The 21,677-nt window shown below is 47.0% G+C and overlaps 1 protein-coding gene across 1 annotated transcript in view; it reads right to left on the bottom strand.

The window, feature by feature from the left end:
* LOC144175667 (uncharacterized) overlaps positions 1–20,728 on the bottom strand; it is a 72,374-nt gene extending 51,646 nt beyond the window's left edge. Inside the window, exons 1-2 of the mRNA XM_077704711.1 lie at positions 20,581–20,728; positions 17,220–18,080 (exon numbers count right to left, since the gene is read on the bottom strand). Of these exons, the coding sequence (XP_077560837.1) occupies positions 17,220–18,080; positions 20,581–20,728 (1,009 nt within the window). The remainder of the gene's footprint in view (positions 1–17,219; positions 18,081–20,580) is intronic.
* Between the last annotated feature and the right edge of the window lie 949 nt (positions 20,729–21,677).

Below are 21,677 nucleotides of genomic sequence, written 5' to 3'. Positions count from 1 at the left end.
CTACAACACGTAAAACTGCTCGCATACACATCCCTCAGCAGGCCAAAACTGGAATACGCGTCAGCTAGATGGTGTCCGCTTCAAACTTACCTAATCAATGATCTAGAATCAATTCAAAATCGTTCAGCCTGATTCATACATTCGTGATATTATCATGACATTTGTGTTTCATCCTTAAAAGCTCGATCTGGATTACAGCCACTTTTCATTCGACGCCGCATAGCCACCCTATCCTTGTTTCACAAGCTCTTTCATTCGCCCCTCAGCCATCCCCTATACGTCACCCCCCAACGTACATTTCGCACCGCACCAGCCACCCCCTCCAAGTTTCCCGTTACCGCGCCAGGACTGCTACCCTCTCCGCATCCTCCTTTCCCCGTGCTGTGCAGGACTGGAACGACCTCCAAAACCACGTCGTCACAATGACCTGGCCATCAACTTTCATTAAAAATGTAAACAGTCCTCTCTGTCAGTGAGACCTTATAGCGAATAATGCAAACATTATTTTTCAAATACCTTTAAAGTGGACAACAAAAAACACAGACCTTTGCGCCGTATTGAAACGTATGTAATTCCTCGCGTTTATACCAATTACGGCAAAAGAACACGATCCTACTATGCACCTTCTCTTTTTAATAATCTTCAAGTAGATGCTGCCCTTCATAGTGTTAAACAAATCAAATTGTTCTTGCGCTTACGGCTAACCGAAACTCCTTGATTATTTAGCTATACACCCTCACACTAGGCATGCTCATGCTCGTATTGTATAGGTTTCATAATAAGTTGTGTATTTAAGTTTGCATTAGAATAGAATAGAATAGAATAGAACTTTATTGTATAAGTTCTTCCGTTACATTGCGTTAGTTGAAATTTCTTTTGTTTTGCCTGTGTTGTCGAAGAGTAATTGTTGTTCGGCCAGAGGAAATTCTCTCCTCTTATTAACCTCTGTATATTTTGTAAAGGGCAGAGGCATGTGCCCCGTGCACGAAGTTGGGCTGCCCAGCCCGCTCACAAGCATCATTGCTTAAGTGGGCTGGAATGTATAATGTGTACTTTTCCTGTAATAAAGAATATTACTATTTTAATATATTATTGTTATTAAATATTATTATGTACTTATACCCATTATATCCACCACTATGTAGCAATGCTTTATACATTGTATACGCCCCTTATGTAGCAGAAGGTTTTTATACTGTGCATGAACCCCTCGTGTAGCAACTGTTTCTGATACCCTGTATATCACCCCTAATATAATAACCTCTTAAGGGGTCTTTAAGGAAATAAAATACGATGATGATGACGACGATGATGATGATGACGACGATGACGATGACGACGACGACGACGATCAACACCCGGCGGCGCGCGACCGACTTTTGGCGGCGTTAAAAGAGCCATGAAGAGAAAACAGAAGTTGGGTTCATTCGAAAGGTTGCCTCGTTAGAACCATAATGACACCACTTATAACGCAAACTTCGCTCAAATAAGCTACATAATTAGGAAAAAAGGAAACGACCATGCGACCCACCAGCTCATTTTCCGCAACAGAACCTATGATGTCACTCGAGAATGCTCTGCGATTGGCGGAGGCCGGCAAAAGCAAACGCATGTTAGGCAGGGCTTACAGTTTGCATAACGAGCTATACGCCCGTGAAACATACTGCACATTCTTTTTATGACAAAGAACGGTGGAGTAAACGGTTGAAGTCCCGAACGAACACGCAAGCGTGTGCGCCAATGCGTACGAAACTACCGCCGGCCGAGCTCGGCATCTCGCCGTCGCGCAGACGAATTTTCGGGTTCGAGGCTCTTCGTGGCCAACGAACCGTTCCAGAACGCACAGCTACGACCTTGCTTCGTATCGTAATCCCTTCACAGGAGGTTGGCCGTCATATCGCCATCCAGCAAAGTAAAAATATAAACGAGGGGAGTAAGGAACAGCAAGAAGCGACGAGATAGTGCCAGTCGTCGCATAAGTTTCGAATGGTGTTGGCTTGCGGCTGTCGTTACGAGCTCGTTTCTAGTTTACAACCACTGAAAACTTCAGTTTGTTCGAGTACTTTAAAATGAACGTTCGTTGCTGCATTTTGAAATCCCCATGTAGTACGGGCCAATCGTCGAGGGAGTGCGACATCCCCGCCGGTGCTGCCAAACGACGAACCTTTTCAGGTGCGGCGAGCGGCAAACCAAAGGAACCAATCAGGTCTTCTGATTTCCCCTCCATGGCGTCTGGCGTATACTAGCCGCTGCAGACGGCCGCGTTGGAAGAGTTTGATGGACGAACGCTTGTCCCGCACCTTCTCGAGAAAAAAATGGATCATAAATCTCAGATTGGTTGACGAATATGGTGTTGGGAAGTCCGCGCTTTTCAGATGGCTCAAGCTGCAAGCGCAACACGGTCTCAACACAACTACCGTGGCTTGTGTCGCCGAGATAGGCTTGTACGATAGCTTTAGGTAGGCTAAATAAAGGCGATACGGCTACATAACTTGTAATACCATCAACATTTGGCCTGTCTGCAAGATCAGCATGTAAAGAACAGGCGATATCACTGCGAGGGCATCTCAAATACAGCAAAATACTATTGGTGGTCAGATGTTTGAGTGACGCCCCCTGGCTCTAACGTTGGCTTAGGGACTCGCGTCGCTGTCGTCTGCTACACTCCACTTGTGAGGACAAACAGTGCCTCCACTAGAAATCGCCCGCTTAGATTCTTTCGTGCATTAAAAAGTGATTTTCAAGTAATTAAGTTATTTTGCAAGCTTCTAATAACTCTGAGTAATTTGAAGCTGTATACCGCGCAAGTTTGCAGCGCACGCGGGGAGAGAACAATTTTCTTAAGAGCATCGATCAGATGATCGTGTGTAACTCACCCTTTATAGCTAATTGGCGAGGTCCAGTGCTCAGTCCTCCTCTATAAGTATCCAAATGTGTAGGCTTCCCTAAAGTATTTTTGAGATGGTCTTATATAAACTCAACAGTCTAATGCTACGCAACAAGAAGCGGGCCTTTACACACGCATCGCACAGCTGGAAATAAAACGGTTGTCTTTTATTTCTTTTGTTGTTGTTGACTTCTGTCAGAAGAATGCTTTTTTCTGAGCCCAACGTATTAATTTGTCTGCACCGTCACAAACATCTTATTAAGACGTTTGGGGGTGTTTGGCAGGCTCACAACGCTCGTGTGGATATTTTCGTCAGGGTTCAAAGCATACAGTACCTTCTTCACAAATTGGCTGTCGTAATGGTTGCGTGCAAGAAGGTGCATATCCGCAGCGTGCGTTGTTTATTCACATGCAAATACAATGAAGAGGTTTCGGCTACGCCACTGCGAAACCGCGCAGACAACTTGTTTAGAATACTGGAAGGCCGCTTTTGTGCCCCGACTTTCTGTCGTAACCACAGCTATCATAACTGACTCTCAACCCGCACAGTTATGACATGATTACGCTGTTGAAGGCCTAATATACTCACTAAAGAACGCAATAAATAGTATACTTTCCGATTTCCAGCTTAACAAGAATAGAAATCGACGAATATGTACAACCAGTTCTTTATGGTTTTTCAAGCCTTTCGGGCGTAAAGAACAAATCTTGTCGTACTTGGGATGGCATTCTATAAATTGCAGAAAATTCTTCTTACTCTCTTGTCCTGGACTGAGGACCCCGCCCAGTAATCAGCTCGGTTTCACAGTTAAATAACGTGTTCTCCTTCGCTGTCCCCTCCTTCGCTTGTATGCGGTTTCAATATAAGGTATATCTGAATATTGTGAGGATATGGTTGTGGGAAATGTACCGAAATGTGCCTCCAGTTCTGAACAAACATAGCGTTACTGTATTTTTAGCGTTCACGTGACTTGTTTTGCTCAATAAGGCTCTGTACTGGTTAGAAGCCTGGTACCAGGACGCGCGTATACACACCAGGTTTTGTGGAACTCAACCTGCATTTTTTGTGGCCCATAGTGAATGTCGGCATGACAACGTAAACTGACCCGATACAACACTTTCGAGCGTTTGGCAAGGCTCCAAAAACTGTTCCAACTTACATACGATTAACGGAAATCGTAATGCCTTGTGGCAAAGCCGACAGCCCGAAGACCTCGGAATTTGTTTTGGTCTTGCGTTTTCGCTGTTGCCGGTTATTAGCAGCGGACCGTTGCCTGTGTTTGAAAGATTGCTGGATACAGGAGCGTACGCATGGCTCCGACTCTGCGCTCCGAACAGGAGCGGCTTCGCAAAGAAGGGGGCGACGCCGGCAATGTTTCTTCCGGAGCGGTATAAAAACTATACTTTAAATCAAGCCCTGAGCTAGTGTATGGGATTTGAAGTCTTATATTATGATAAAAGTCGCGCACAAACAAAGTTTGGTGCGGACAAATATCAAAAGTCAACCGAGCCCAAAGAAACAGCAGGTATAGCGAGCCCGAGTGAAGCAGACGACAAATGCAAGAGTCCCTCTGCCGGCGTCATGGAGGTGCACTCCGCAGCGCCGCCCGTGGTCGCGCCCACCGCAAATAAGCAGCCAGCCGCATGTATTCAGAGGCGGGCTTGACTAGCTCTGTTTTGCACAGAGTCTGTCTGTTGAGATGGAATGGAGCTAGAACGCCGGTTAAATGTTCTGGGACTCACTGGTTCTTATCTCCCCAGGGACGTTCGTTTTCATTTCTTTAAGATGCGAAGCAGCTTATGGTGGCGCCTGTTCCTTCCGCCGTTGTGTGGGCGCCGTTGTGCGGCGTCCACACCCCCACTGCGCATGCCTGGCCAGGCACCGCTGATGAGGATTGTGGCAGGATGCCCGTAGGAATTGGCCAACCAAAGAATCCGTCACGAGATAGCTTCGCGTTCAACCACCGTCGTCATCTTCCCGTAGGCGAACCTCCTCCCGCAACGCCGCGATGAGTGCCCCGGGCAACGCCTCCGGTAACGCCACCTGCAACGCCAGCGTCAACGCCAATGTGAGCTCCGTGGACAGCGCCGCGGAGAAGAGGGCTCAACAAGAAGAACAAGAAGAAGGAGCAGCACCTCATCCTGCCATGATCGTCCACCCGGAACATGAAGACGCCGACCTCATCCCGAGCCACGACTTGGTGCGCCTGATCAAACACGCGAGCCCGTGCACGGCCGTGTGCAAGCGCCAGGACATCATAGACCGGGACGAATACTAGAACTTTATGGGGATGACAAACGCGGAACAACATGAGCTACTGAGCGAGATCATCCACCGGCAGACGACGCGTCAGCACCTCCGTTACGGGTCTCCTTCATCGGACCGGCCTGTCGCGGCAATACGTTCGTCCTCTGACTTGCCAAGGACCTCTACAACCGGTACAGCAGCACCAGCAACAACGCCGCCTACAACGCGTTCGTCATCTACGGGAGCACCGGCTGTGGCAGTGGGAGGAACCACGGTGCACGCGGCTTTCAAGCTCTCTCGGAAGACCACGGGCCCCAACAAGGACGGAGGCCGCAGCGCCAGCGAGTTGAACACTTTCCGCGTGGCCTTCCGCAACGTGAAATGCGTGATCGTAGACGAGGTGAGCATGATGTCTGCGGACAACCTAAACGCAGTCGACTTGAGCCGACCCCATGGCTGCTTCGAATACTAATGAGGGATTCCCTACGGGAAGATGGTGAAATTTTTCTACAGCCTTGAGCGCTTTTGTGAACTAAAAAGCATATTTCAGCAGAACAAAGGCCTCCGAGCTACGCAGAATCGTCAAACGACGTACAACCCAAGAGGGAAGCTGCTTCACTGGGTCTGTTTACTGATGTGATGGTGAATGGACGTTCGTCACGCTTTCGTGTGCTGTCGGACGAGAAAGGAGGCGACAGAGACGTTGTGAAGAGGGAAAAAGAAAATCAGATGTTTATCTGTTTCACAAGTCTTGAGATACGGGAGCGGAAAAACAAAGTACATCGTCATTTCGCGTCAGTCTCACATGACAAGTGACCCAAAATACAGTTCGGCAATTCTCGAGCTACTGTCTGTTCTGCCCCACACCAACGTCCCTCGACAGTAGGGTTCGGGATAATTAAAGGCGTCGTCTCACAGACAGGTCCCGACGCCTTCTCGTCGTCAGTAGATGTGGCCGTCGAAGTGAGCGAGGGCAGGGGTGGCACGACTGCTGCGGCTGGATCGTCGCCGGCACACAGCTACTCTACCGTGTGCGGCGCTTGCCACGGGACAGCGCGCCGATGTCTGATCCCAGCTCAGCTCGCGATGACCACGTCCCACGAACGATCCCCGGAGATGAGCACTCCGGTAGCATCGGCCAAGGCCCGCACTCGGCAACTGCACCCTGGCAGGAGCCGCTCGAAGGGCCGCCCCTTGGTCCTGGAACAAGCCACCAGGACCGGATGAGGTAGGCACGCCCTGGGTGAAGGCCCGCAGCAGGAACGACGGCAGGAGCTCTTCCTCCGGAACGTCCCCCAGCCCGTGGTTCCGTGGCACAAGCCCCTTCGCACGTTCCTCTCGTAGCTGTCCCGGCTTCGTTCTCTTCTTCCCTCGATTTTTGCCGAGCTGTCGCGCCACCTGCCCACAGCCCGTCGTCTTCTCTTCCATGTTGAACTGGTAGCTCGAGTTCACTCACGGCCCATGTCACAGTGTAATAATTAAAAAAAAACACAACACACAAGGGAAAAAACGAAACTTGGGTCTTTTCCACACAACTGAACACCACCATTGATTTTGGGCATAGAGGCTAAGTTAGCCTCAGTGAGAGCAACCAAGCGGTGGCGGGGCGGTGGGCGCCGTGTATTCGTTCCATGTAGTTCCATGTATTCGTTCCGCGGCGGGCGCCGTGTATTCGCCCGGCGAACATACGGCGTCCGGCCGCGGCAGGTTTTCCGCCGTGTGAACTTCGTTGGGAAAGATCTCTCCATGTATTGTGGCCTTTAGGCGTAGAAGGAAGTCGGCCACCAGATCTATGTGAAAGCGAAGTATCATCAATCGAGCGCCATCATAACATGTCCTGACACAAGGGGAGACCTGAAAAACGGGCTATTTTTTTGCAACACTCCCCTCGCCCATGTACCAGCATCGACGGCCATGGCGCGGGAAAACGTCAAATTTGAGCCTATTTTTGCAGGTGCAAGAATAAAATATATTCCGCTTTAACATAGCACACGCAACAATTGCTGGGAGCAACCAAGTCATCGAGGTATACGTGTCGTCAAAATGTAATTGGAACATGGTTTCGTAAACTTAGAGGAACTTATTCTTGCGGAAACTGCCTGCCTTGACGGATGTGCGTTTAAAAGAGTCCTCCCTAATAGAACAAGCGTCATGTAAACAGGTAATGGCTCTAATAATGACAGTAAAACAAAAAGTTTGTGATATTCACAAATACTTGTTAAAATTACTAATGGCGCCACCTGCAGCGTTTCAACTGTGACACCAGAAGATGCATTAGCTTTAGCAACCACGTTACCAACAAGAATGCGCACGCCAAGCAAAGTTTTAAATATCTTAGAAAGAATTCCGGCGCTCGTTTCCATGTGAGCCTGTTGAGGTTTTTCGTGGTGAGGTATTTCGTGAATCTACAATTAGATTCACGTGAAGCATTTCAGCCCGCAAAGGGCAGGAAAATAATGATGAAAGTTATTATGTACGAAAGTATACAATGATAACGAGTCTCTGTGTTTGTTTTGTAGCCGGAGGTAGACACGAATATTTATGGTCTGCAATCATCTGTACTTTTGACGTGCCAAGCGAGTGGTCGCAAAATACTTGTATTTTCGCTATACCCAACAATGACATTCTTATAGTTTTATTAATATTGATAAGCATGAAACATCACAATAGTTTTTATAGATTGTGTATGTAGGGCATAAGTTCTGTAGCGCAGTCAACGAGAATTCTATATGAAGACGAACTTCGCCATTTTGGTTGGCCGCCATTCAAATGTTTTGACGAACGTAGAAAATATTTCGTAACAATTATGGTAATTTATTTTATGCTATGGATGAAAAGGCAAATATTTCGTTTCTAGAAGTATATTGTAACAGCTTGAATGGCGCTTCAGAATTGTCCAAAATCCAATTCGTAAATGTTAACGTAGACCGCTGCTACAAAAAAGAGCAGGAAGCAAAACAACATCAATTCATTGAAAGTTCTCCTTGTTACATTATGTTTTCATTTTTAGCCTATGTAAACAAACACTTATACAGCCACATTTGTTCACTTTAAGCATTTTCACACTCGCCTAAAAGTTGAAGCCCAGCCTGCGCATCAAAGAAAGCTCCACTGCAGTCGCCACGGTGGCGCAGCTGGTAAGGCTTGTGCTACTGAGTCCAATAACGCCGTTTCGGTTCCCGGCTACGGCGTCCGCTATCCACATTGAAGAAAAACCAAAAGCGCCGTTGTATTCAGTTCTGAAAGACCGTAAAGATACGCAGGTGGTCTAAATTAATCCGGGTCCTTTCACTACGGCGCGACTGATGGGCGATGTGTAGGACGATTGTAAAACCAGAGAATTCCTTGCAAGATTGAAAGGGGGCTCACGTGGTATTCAACGGAAACGGCAGATTGGGATGTGGAATAAAAGTGGTGAGCAAGTTCAGTGCGCAGACATTTGTCATCCAGAGGTAATTATTAAGCTGCTGCCGATGGTAAGTTTGTGACATCCTTTTTGTACTCTCTCGCGGACCTCTTGTGGTATCGAAAGATCACGGAAAGTAAAATATATAAGAATTAGCCCTTACAAGCCTCATGCCGGGTTCGGTCTACTTCTGCAAATCACGTAGTCAGCGGAAAAGTGGTAAATGTTATGGAATTCCCTTTTCCTGTCAATACTTAGGCTTCTGCGGGGAGGGAATGGAGAGCACCGTGGTTGTCTGCTAGAATAAAACTCCGGGTATTTCATTCTAATGACTTGAAAGTATGCTCAGTCTCAAACTGCGAACTAACGTGTTTTCCTTCGTGCGTAGATGTGTTCATTTCGGTAAACACAATGCAGCTTCGCCGCTCGTCGTTCTTCACAATTAGAAAGGCTCATTAGTTTTTTTATCAACATATTGTTTTGTGCACACCGGGAGCATAAACAATTCTGAGCTTCAAGGACTTTAGTTTTGTCACTATTCACGTTAGCTTGCCTGGCCTCATTCGTACCTTCACCATGTACAAGCTGGTTAGTAAGTTGTCATAAGGGATGTTTTCACTCGCTAATTGGCTTGAAAATCAGATTGCACATTTGCCACTCATTCGCACAAACGCTTCGAAATGTCATTGACGCCAGTAATAACCGGCCTGCTAGATCGTATTCCTTCGTATAGTTGACAATATCCAGTGACGTTATTTTCACTTATTATAACGAGTTTTGTGCCTTTCGTTTTCTGTTTATTTGCGTATAACACGCTCTGAAGCTTGTGTTCTCTTTTTGCTTTAAGTACGTGTGGCGGTGTTTTTTCGCATGTTTGTTTCTGGTTTAGAGTGATACGCACTCCTCGAAATAATTCCCAGGAGTTCATGGCGGTGTAACAAACAAATTATTTAAAGATTTGATTGATTGTGGGGTTTAACGCGCCGACGCAACGCAGGCGATGAGGCGCGCCGTAGTGGAGGGCTCCGGATTAATTTCGACCACCTGGGGATCTTTATCGTGCGCCGAAATCTCGTACACACGGGCGTTTTTGCTTTTCGCCTCCATCAGAAAAGCGGCCGCCGCGGCCGGGAATCGAACCCGCAACCTTGTGCTCAGCAGCGCAACGCCTTAGCCACTGAGCCACCGCGGCGGGTAATTATTGAAAGATACAGACGCTTTTCGTCTACCAGTTTTTATCGCAGCGCTTTCCTTCGTTTAGGCGGGGAAGAAGCTTTTTATGACCGCTTTCGTTAAATAGTCGTTTTATTAAATCGTTGACTGTGAATATTTTATTACTTCCAATTCCAATTCAATAATTTTTAAATCAAATAATACGTACTTGGTGAAATACCTCCGAGTTTCGATACGTCGTTGCCACTTACCGCTTACAACGGAGATGTGCCTCAAGGTTGCCAGTATCTGGACATGCAGTTCCAGTAGCCGTTAAATTACGAAGATAACGATGGGGAAACAGGGGTTACTCACTACTACTTGCCTTTAATGCATCAGCGTAAGAAGGCAAAAAAGAATGAGTGCCCTTCCACTATGTTAAAACGGACGACCTGCAAAGCTGCACGCCCTCCACAGAGTGCACGGAACAAAGCACGTCTGTTTGTAATTTACGATTTAGCATACATCCTACCCAGTTACCGGAATGAAATTTCGAAAGACCCGTTATTTATATTACCTGTCAAACGTAGACCTGTCTCTCCCTCCCGCGTCGTAGGCATCTTACTGTTCGCGTACCTCGCCAACCCAATCCACTATACCACTGAGGACATCTGATCGACTGCATTGGGCTGTTTGACAGCCACGTTTAAACCTCACGTCAACACAATGAACCTGTCTTCAACAAGGGCATAATACCTTTAGCTTCGCGTGCCCCCCTTCGTCCACTCCCAACGTGTGCACGCATAAAACGGCAACCTGTAATCACCGGACACTTAGAAGTAAAAGACACCGTCAAACATGTCGCTCTCAGATCCCTTTACGCTGAACAAGTGATGTTTGCCTATGTCAGCGTTCCAGCGGGCCAGTTGCTGTTCATCCGAGAGGGATTCGCAGCTACTGGACCAGCTGGAACTTGAACCGGCAATGGCGGCGGCAGCGGCTCTACGTTGTTTTTGCGCCCATTCACGCTTTCTGCTCGGATTGACGCTTGTTAAGTTTCCGCTCTTCTTACTCCAAGAGAATGACATGCGTCCGCCTAATACCGAAGGCCTCTGCCTTTATTCTCGCTGACAGACTTCTTCCGCAGTGTCTTCCGCTGCCCAGTCGTAGGCATCTTTCTCTCTGTGCAACAAACCATCCCACACTCAAACCGTTCCATGGGGGAGGACAGCTGTCAGGGCGCATTGAGCCATGGGACTCCTATGTTTATATCTCCCACCATCACAAAGGGGGGGCCATCGGTAGCAACATTCGGCCCTGCTGTGCGTGCATGCCCACTCTTCCCACGCGCAGCTTGAGCACGCCAAAACCAGCAACCGGGGATGGGCGCCTAATTAGAGGTGAATTACACACGCTCTGGAGGAAAGAAAGACATTATATGCACCGGATTTAAATCTACTGTTATTCTTACGCAAGAGAGCTATGATGAGGTGGTCAACGAGGTCCGCCGATGCAATCATGTCGCTCGGAATGGCTTTCAAGCTAAAGAAGAATTATGAGCTCACGCCGGTGTTCACACGGGGCTGGTTTCTTTCAACCCCCAGGGTTCAGCAGCTAGTGGGCGAGGGGAAATTTTCGGCGGCAACCATAGTTTTTTAGTGAGTATACTATAGAGAAAACTGCCCCTGGGAGTCCATGTCATCGTGGGGGAATGGGAAGGCCACAGCCTCTGGCCTGGGCTTGGTATGACAATTGGATTCTTAAGCGGTTTTTCGGATTTGGTTTCTTCACTATAAATTGACACATCTACGAGCTACGACGTAGCCGAAATGCTACTTGTTGTGTGGTAGTTGTGAGCCGTAGAAACTGTGTGCTTTGTGAAAGAGCAGGCAGTGCGTAACCATACCTAACAATGGTCATTCCAAAGTCGAGGGAATGTGTGACTGAATGGGTAATACGCCGCCGCGAAAGTTGTAGCTGACGAAGAAAACAAAACAAACGTACTTCGACGAAGCCCAGATACACAAGATACGGGCGCCTGCGGTCGTCCGTATCATGCATTCGCCTACGACTGTTTAACACCACATTTTCCGTTTCCTTCAAGTATAAACTAGCTCACTCAGGAACAAGTTTTGTTAAACTGTAGCTGACGTTCGGTGCACCGGTTCGCCACAAAGGCGACGTTTTCATAGGCACACTTAAAAACAGTGCCAAGCTCTTCAAGCAGCCTATTTGAAAAATTTGTAAAATTAAAAAAAAACAGTCACTAATCAGTTTCCCACAAAATATTAACATTCTTGTTAGCTACCTGCTTGGTTTGCAGAATAGTAGGCACCCATATTCCTGCAAAAATGCGTTTTACTTCCTTTTTCCTTAGCATTAAAACAGCCTGTTTTATTTTCCGCTTATGCAACACCATAGCATTCTTCGCGTTTTTTTGCACTGTGTTCGAATGTATGGCCACTAAAACGTTTAACCTAATCCAGTGATGAAACTAGCGGAGAGCGCATGGAATAACGGCGGCCCATGACGACACAGACGGCCTTGATGTGAGCTGCATAGGCTCTAGCTCCAGATTCTTCTCGAGAGTATATAGTGAGAAACTCTGTGGCGGCACCGGCCGCGGCTGAAATCTCGGCGGCTGCGGTGGCGGCGGCTCAGGGCGTTTTTACACCTGTTCGCGCGGCTGATTTTCCGCAACAGTCCGATAACCGCGCTACTGCCGCTGTCCAACGACTGAGAAACTTGTGAAAGAGGCATCGGTGGTTGCGAGGGGATCAACCTTTGTGAGAACCGTTGTGAAGGAGGGGTCGGCGGTGGCGAGGAGGAGCCCGGGAGCGGCGCCGAGTAAATCACCTTCACGGGAATGAAAACTGAAGTGTGTGTGGGGGGGGGGGGGGGGGGGACATATTGCTACATAAATCCCGAAATATTTCACAAACCGTTGGACTAGATCACCTCGTGGTCAACCAATCGTACAATTCACCTATGGGTACGTGCCTTATCAGTTGGCGCGCGCGGCAAGTCGAAGTGATGAGGAAGAAATCGTTTTGAACCAGACTGGCACGAGCTGCATTGGATGCCTTGGCTTTGGACTCTTGGCATTCAGATGTAATTACCTGTAAATAGATTGCTTATTCACATCTGCCTCGTAAGAATATACTGGCTCATTGGTTATAGGTTTTAACGCGCCGACGCAACCCAGGCGATGAGGCGCGCCGTAGTGAAGGGCTCCGGATTAATTTTCTTTCTTTCTTTCTTTCTTTCTTCTTTCTTTACTTGGTACCCACAGCGCCTTTTTGGCATTACAGTGGGGGGGAATAACAAAAAGCAATACATCAACTAGTCACATTGACAACCAAAGATCAAAAATGTTTCAGAGGCCGCGAGCTCCTTTTAAGATACATTCGTAGACACAAGGAGGAAAATACAAGTATAAAAATTAAAGAAAGGATGTGCCGTGCCCTTGAAATTTCGAAACTAGCGGTTGTCAGTAACCGCACAAATGGTACAGAATATCAGCGAGCTACAATAACTATACAAAGAAAAGGCCGCGGCAAGTCGCTCCCTTGCTTTCCACTCAGTTACTGTCGCACAGGAAATATTACACACTGCATTAACGACAACACGAGGAAGAAATAATTGAAAAGTAAAAGTACAAAACAACGCAGTTCGAGTGTCACGTATACAGACACACACACACACAAAAAAAGATTTTTGTATCACAATAAATTCCCAGTGAACAAATCAGCACTAGCCCAAAGCTTTTAACAAACACATGGAAGCGTAAAATGCATCCGCAGCCTGTTCCGTAACTACGTGCGCTGGTAACTGATTCCATTGGTGTATTGTTTTCGGAAAAAAATGAGTTTGTGAACACCAATGTGTTGCAGCAAATTTCACCCACCTTGCAGGTGTGACCCATTCGCGCTGACACGTAATGAGGTGCAAAAATGTAATCATCGCGGGAAATGTCAATTTGAGAATAGTATATGGAATGGAATAGTTTTAAGCGAACCATTGCCCTTCGGTCTTCTAGTGTCTCCCATTTCAAAATCTTTTTGTAGTGACTTGCGCTAAACTTTGAGTTCCTAGGAGTCTTACCAGTGGCGTACCGGGCTGCAAGGCTTTGTACCCTTTCCAATTTATTTTTGTCGAGAACGGTTGGGGGGTCCCACACGGAGCAAGCGTATTCTAAGATCGACCTTACGTTAGACTTGTACAGTAATTCGCGCGTTGCCTGTGGAAAATTTCTTGTATTGCGTCGCAAAAAACCCAGAGTCCTACAAGCTTTACGTACGGTGTAGCCGACATGTCGATGCCAGCAAAGCGTTGGAGTGAAGTAAACTCCCAAATATTTATACTCATCTACGAATTGTAGAGGAACGTTTTTTATTGTGTAAGGGTGTTTATTTGGGCTACGCTTTCTTGAGAAGGTAAGGCAGACAGCTTTCTTTAGATTAAGTTGCATCTCCCATTTTATGCACCAGTCGTCTATAATTTTCAGATCGTTTTGCAATATTTCGCGATCATTTTCACAAGTAATCTTTCTGTACAATACGCAATCATCTGCGAACAGTCGTATGCATGAAGTGATGTTATTGCTGATGTCATTTATGTGGAGAAGAAATAATAAAGGACCCAAAACGGACCCTTGGGGAACTCCTGACGTTACATCGGATGTATCTGATGCAGCACCGTTCACAACCACATACTGACGTCTGTTACTTAAATACTCCGAGATCGAGGAAATTATTTTGGGTTGAATACCATAAGTCGTCAATTTTCTAAGCAATAACTTGTGAGGAACCGTGTCGAATGCCTTCTTAAAATCTAGAAAAACACAGTCAACGGATGTACGGTTGTCTAGCGCCTGGGCAATATCGTGAGTAAATTGGATCAACTGAGTTACGCATGATAATCGTTTTCGGAAGCCGTGCTGGAAAGGGTTGCACAGGTTGTTATCACTAATGTGTTTAACAATCGCGCTATACAATATATGTTCAATTATTTTGGAGCACACTCAAGTTAAAGAAATGGGACGGTAATTGGAAACGGCATTACGAGGCCCAGATTTGTGAACAGGAGCTATACAGGCGATTTTCCAGTCTACAGGGAGGGCACTATATTGCACCGATTTAACAAATATTATTTTCAAATATGGTGCTATATAATACGCACATAACTTTAGCAAGGCATTCGGAAAACCATCTGGGCCGGCTGCTTTCGATGTATTTAAGCCTTCAAGTAGTACTTGTATCCCCCGCAAATCAAATGTCACGTCTTCCATAGGCTTTGTCACTCCCAAATCTGACATTCCCCTTTCGTCCGTAGACGCCACTGGCAAGGAAAACACCGACGTAAAGTAGGAATTGAAGCATTCTGCTTTATCAAGAGGTTCCACAATAGTATTGTTACCTTGCACTAAGGCTGGAATTGAAACAGTATCCTTTTTATTGCGCTTGATGTATTTGCATATTTCCTTTGAATTCTGGCTGATACGCGATTGAAATGAATCAAAGAAACGTAATTTAGCCTGGCCGACTGAATTCTTCACTTCTTTGGCTATTGCTTTAAGTTTCCTGAGGTTATCTACTGAAGGATTGCGCTTGAATGCTCTAAACATTCTTTGTCCCCGTTGTGTTAATCTGTGCACTTGTTTTGTGTACCATGGTTTACTTTTGTTACGTCTTTCCGTTAACAACCAAGATGATACAAAACGATCGCGCAGCTCGAAAACTTTCTTTTTAAATATTTCCCACAGTTCTGATACAGGCAAGGTATCTGCTAATGTTTCAAAAACGATAAAGTGCGTGTCTAGTGCCTTATTAATTTCCTCTAGATTAGCTTTTCTGTAATCAAAAACTTCTCTTACCTTCTTGCTATATGTGTTTTGAGTCTCGAAGTTCATTTCACAGTGAACAGCTTTGTGGTCGCTGATTGCAGGGATAATCGTGATGGAGTTTACGTGTCCAGGTACATTAGTGAGGAATAGGTCTAGAACGTGTTTTTCCCTAGTTGGCTGCAAGACAATCTGGGTGAGTGAAAACAGATTCATACAATTTATCATCGCTGTATTGTGGCCATTAGTTGTACCGGAAAACGCAGGTTGGTGCTGCCGGTCGAGATCCGGTAAATTAAAGTCACTGGCTACTACCATGTGATCAGTTTGAACTGCTTCGACCGTACATGTAAATCGAGCGAAAACATCGACTGAAGATGCCGGTGGACGGTAAAAGCTACACACAGATAAGGATTCACCATTACGTAGCTTTAATTGACACCAGACTGCCTCGCACGCTGTAGAAGGCACAGCAATAGGACTTGAAGGAACAGACTGGTCTACTAAAATAAACACACCCCCTCCGCGATTATTCCTGTCTTTCCTGTAGCACACAAAGTTGTCAGGAAATACTTCACCGTTCGTTATGTCGTTATTCAACCATGATTCCGTACCGATGACGACGGATGGCTTCACTGTCTGTATTAAGTTGTCAAATTCATCTATCTTATTTTTATTACTGTAGCAGTTTACTACTAAAAATTCCCCCGCCTTTCCCCGAGGGGGAGAATGTGAAAGTGCGAATGCACGGTTGTCGGCCCGCTTGCGGCGCTTGCGCTCGGCCCCCGGAGCCCACCGCCTCGCCGCCTTCTCTTCCATCTCTTCCATCTCTTCCATCGGGTTTGTAGTATCACGTGTACACCACGCAGTTATCAAGCCGCTATAACGCCGCTGAGTCGCCAACGCACGCCGCTGACGACGTAGTTTGAATGCGTTAAAGATATAAGGCGCGTAACTCACACTGATATCAGCGTGGCGTCCGTGGCTTAGTCGGTAGCGCGTCGCGCTGCGGCCGCAAAGTCCTCGGATCGAAACCTGGCGCCGGATGCTGTTTCTTTTTTAAATATAGAGGAGCACTGCGGACGCCGCCGCCGCCGCCGCCGGCGGTGGCTGGTTTGGGGTCGCTTATAAAGTGCATTCGCACTTAAAAACGATAGCGTCGATGAAAAGTTGCCAGATGGTCACTTAAGCTTCACTACTTGATCAATATCTTCATCATAGACATATTTGACTTTGTCAAGGTGAAGTACATCGAGCCGAAGGTTCACTCGTGAATCGTCACTTTTCCAGGATTGCGCAAACTCCCAGAGGATCCGCCTCTTTCGGCGCATCGATTCCGAAAAGTCTTCGGAAACACTTATGCCAGAACCTTTTAGTTTTTTAGCATTTTCTAATATAGCTTGCTTTTCTTTAAATGACGCAAAATTTACAATCAAAGGGCGTTTCTTATCGGGATTGAATTTTCCAAGCCTATGTGCTCTCTGTATTGTTTTCAGTTCTAGGTTAAACTTAGCTGCACATAGCTCACGAATGTGTTTTTCAGAGGTGGACCATGGTTCCTTAGGATCCACGTCCTCAATGCCGTAAAAGACCAGATTACATCGCCTAGAGCGGTTTTCAAGATCATTGAGCTTAGAGCGTAAGTCGTCCATGGCACGCTCTTGACTCTCGCAACTCTTCTTACATTCATTCACCACTGCCTCAAGATTTGAAAATGCTGCAATCTTGCTCTCTAAAGTTGACATTCTCTTTTTTAAGTCATCTAGGGCAAGACTCGGCGCTACCTGTTTGGCCTCAATGTTATCAAGTTTAGAGTTAATAACTGCTTGACCATCTAATATTAGTAGCAATTTATCGGGTCCAGGGTTTAATTCAACGTCACCGCAACAGATTAACAACAAAAAGTAGAAGGCAGCACGCCGTAGCAAAGAAAAGCAGCAGCGTCTACGAGGCCTCAACAGCGCTTGCTTCTTGATACAATCATACACTACTTTGGGTGGAACCGGCAAAACAAATACAGACATCTGGCGCGGTAACAAGTCACTAACCTGTAACAGTAGCAGAAATTGCGTGAGCGGCACCGCCATGGCTGCGCCGGTTCCACGCCCCAACAGAGCACTGGCGATTCCCGCTTTTTGTAGCCCGAAGGTACTGCCGAGATCCCAGGGTTCGTAGACTGCTGTGGAACATTGCCCGAGGTCGTCTACGGCGCATGTCGAATTCCAATCTTCGTCGTTAACTGAAGCCGAGTTGATAGCCGTGACGTTCACTGACAAGGTTTCCTTGCGTTGTGGATCTGCGCCGTTCCCAAGTGCGTCACAGCAGGCCAAGATTTCACACGATGGGAAAGAGTAGGTCATCTGTAACAGTAGCAGAAATTGCGTGAGTGGCACCGCCATGGATGCGCCGGTTTCACGCCCCACCTGGCTCCATTTTGACCACCTGGAGATCTTTAACGTGCACCGAAACCTCGTACACAACGGCGTTTTTGCTTTTCGCCTCCACCAGAAAAGCTGCCGCCGCTGCCGGGAATCGAACCCGTGACCTTGTGTTCAGAAGCGCCACGCTTTAGCCACTGAGCCACCGCGGCAGGTGGGAGGGACATATGCTGCTTTGCCGACAAAACAATTGTAGGCTTAAGTGCTGGAGGTTTAAAGCATCTGCATGGCTCTCCATCTTTGAGGTGCAAATATTACTTGGTGGACCGAATACCTTTTACCGGGCGTAAAACTTCACGCTCGCGCATTTTACCGATAACATTACGGCCAAAATATCTGTGTGGTTGCTCTAACCAGCCGTGTAATGAAAACAGCTGTCCTTTCGAGTAGACATTCTAAGGCGCAGAATTATCTGTTCCGTGCTTCTAAAGGAAGTGTTGCCGGCCGCACACCTCCAGGCAATTCGTTGGCATTACAGTCTTTGGCATGCGTCGATATGTATTGCGTGGATACAAAGTCAGTTTTAAATGGACGATCTTTCGAATAGTATGTTTGAGCCCCCCTTATTTTAGTGGTTTCCTTGTTTAGACGTACATTTGGTTGATTTTGCATTCGTAATGACTAATGGCGAACTTTATAAGGTACGTACGATCGGCTCATGTAGCTAGCCTTGCGCATTGCACTCCCTATGCTTCTGTAGTGTACAAAGGAGTACTCTTTCTCTAGTTGGTGGTTGAAGGAACACACGTGAAAAGATATCTTCGCGAGACACTTTGGTTTTAAATTAGGCGTGATTGTGAAATGCCGTTTACAGCCACTCACTGGCAACTTCCATACACTATACACTTTGTTCGCAGTTTTAATAAAAGTGTTGACAATTTTGATACTAGCCGTTACTTTTTAGTGGTTATCTTGCTTTTTTAATAGTTTTTTTAAATTTTCAACACTTCAAAAAAGTCTACGTATATGTTTGCGCATCTTTTTTCCCTTCCCCGCTCACGTTTTAAAGAAAGTGCAAGTTATTTTCGCTTAAATACACTCCGGCTCGAAATGTAGCAGCAATATGGCTTCTGTGTGGTCTGTGTTCTAGCTGCCCGACTGCTGACCATTAACACTGCCCGCATGGTTTATTTGGTGTGCTCCCCAAAGGAGCACTTTGTCTATTCAAGGTGACGGAAGTGGCGACACCGCGAACCGCGAGCCCACGTGGCTTGGACCCACCCACGCCCTAGGCTGTGCGTGGCTTAGCCGTGTCCGGGGAAAAGGGCATCCTTGGGGCTGAGCAAAGCAAGGGTTGTTTTGGACCTTCGTAGCCCCTTGGCAGAGGCAACACGCCACTTTGGCCCCTGCTTCCAGGAGATGGTGTCCCCAGTCTGACGCGACAAGAGGGGAATCAGCCAGTCGACTTTTAACTCTGTGCGAAGGCTTCACCCCAGATTTCGAGCATCGGGTTAAAGTGGCAACGTACAGTTAGCGTGTGCTGCAAAGCCATGTTGCCTTGTTGGGATTCGTGGGGGTGACAGGTCGTGCCACCAAATTCATTCCATATTTTATGGCTTCCTTCTCCATTCCACCCAAGAGATCTCATGGGCCGCCGAAACCAGGCCGCACCGAAGAACTTTTCAAACCGATTTCTAACCTTGTCTTCAACAACCCCGACAACTTCCCACGGTTTCTAATGATGCAGTCAGCTGACAAGGCAACGCCCGTCACCTGCAAATCTGTGTTTTTTGGTGCACAGTTCATTGAAAGTTTGATAGGCACGAACAATGAAGCGAAAAAGCTCACTTCTGTGACCCTGCTGATCGAAGTCAAGACTAGAGAGCAGTCAAACACCCTTTTGAAGCAAACCAAAATAGCCGACCTAGAAATCGCCGTACCTCCCCACCGTACCCTTAATAGCTGCCAAGGGGTCATCTCCGAATCAGAACTGATGAAGGAAACCGAATCTGACCTGCTGGAAGGTTTGCGCGAGCAGGGGGTACACCGATGTGCGACGCATCACCCATAGATGGGACGGAAACGAAATTAAGGCGAATCACATATTATTGACCATTGATCGCTTCACTTTGCAAGAGTACGTAAACGCAGGCTTTCTCCACTGTAAGACAAGAACATACATGCCGAACCCGGGACGTTGTTTCGTCTGTTAGAGGTATGGCGAAGGCAGCAATTCGTGCCGTGGAGAACAAACAAGTGCGAAGTGCTCTTAGCAGGACCACTCTGGAAACGACTGCAAAAGCACACAACTTGAGTGCAGAAACTGTGGAGGACCCTACGGAGCATACTGTCGCTCTCGCCAGGACCCCACGGAGCATATTCTTGCTCTCACCAAGAAAGAAAAAGAAATCATCAACCTAAATGTGACACATAATCTGTCATTTCCAAAAGCCCGTAAACGGTATGCTCTGCTTCCTTCAGGGAGCTACACCAGTGCAGCCCACGGGTGTGGGGGGGGGGCGGAGGGGGGTGACGCGGCGTGTGGTTTATGCGTCTACTCAGGTCAGTGAAACTGACTTGGTGGCGCACCCACCCCTCAATACGCTGCCCTTGGTAGGCCAAAAAACTCGTGCATCGCCAGCAGTACTCGAAGGCGTTGCACCTGACCAGAATTGCGCTGGTAGTGGGGTTGCTGCGCTTCTCCATAGACTTTTGCCGCCAAAAGTTTGGTGGAGATGGATGTGGGTACAGGAGGCCCCTCTTCTGCAGCCGTGTCCAGCACATCGAAAAAGGTAGTGTCTGAATCTTCTGCCATCCCATCAAAGACGTTGCGGGGTGGGTGCCATAAAAACTCCATTCCGTCAACGCCCCAAAACTGAGATGATGACATGGATGTCACGCCATCTCGACCTCCATCGCAGTATTATCAAAACAACAGCGCGGTAGTCTTGGCCACGGGAAAAAACCTCAAGCTCTCCGAGTTACAGTCCCTGATCAGGGGTCAGTGACATAGGGATATCTATTCAAGAAAACCTAGAGACAAGATCTCTTTGTCCTAATCTTTTATGGCAGTACACATCGTTATCCAATGGAACTGTAGGAACTAATCCTTGATAAGTACCATCCATATATCCTATGCCTACAAAAAACACACTTAAACATACGCAAACCAACTTTCTCAAATGATACTCGGTATTCTGGAGAGACAGAGACCGCTGCCCTCACTCCTCTGGTGGTGTAGCAATTGTCTTGCCTTGCAAATGTCTGTCCCCTGCCAACCTCTTAAGTTGCTCAGTGCCCTCGAAGCAGTGGCTGTCCAAGCAATCCTCTTTAATAGGTTAAAAATATTTGGCTCTCTATACCTTCCCCCTGATTACCGTCTATCGATCTCAGAGTTCGAGTGCCTGAAAGATGAGCTGCCGAAACCTTTCTTATTAGTAAGCGACCTTAATGCTCACAGTGAACTCTGGGGGTCTGAACGGAGAGATGCCCAGGGCCGCTTTCTACAAAAGTTTTTATTCTCTTCCGGAGCTTACCTACTCAACAAAAAACAGCCGACATACTACAACACTACACACAACACATACGCACACATAGACTTAGCAATCAGATCATGTGTCCCCTTTCCATCTGTTCTATGGGGAATGGACGGTAATCCTAATGGAAGCGACCACTTCCCAGTCATCCTGAAAGGCATTGACAAAAGACATAGCAGTTCCCTCTGTCATAAAATTTTTAAGAAATCTGGTGCACATTGGCTGAAA

Source organism: Haemaphysalis longicornis, unplaced genomic scaffold (genome assembly GCF_048455015.1).
Source record: "Haemaphysalis longicornis isolate Haplotype H1 unplaced genomic scaffold, Haemaphysalis longicornis Haplotype H1 scaffold_3, whole genome shotgun sequence".
In the NCBI taxonomy this organism is placed as follows: domain Eukaryota; kingdom Metazoa; phylum Arthropoda; class Arachnida; order Ixodida; family Ixodidae; genus Haemaphysalis; species Haemaphysalis longicornis.
The sequence above is the reverse complement of the archived record's forward strand: the minus strand, read 5'-3'. Positions and strand labels throughout refer to the sequence as shown.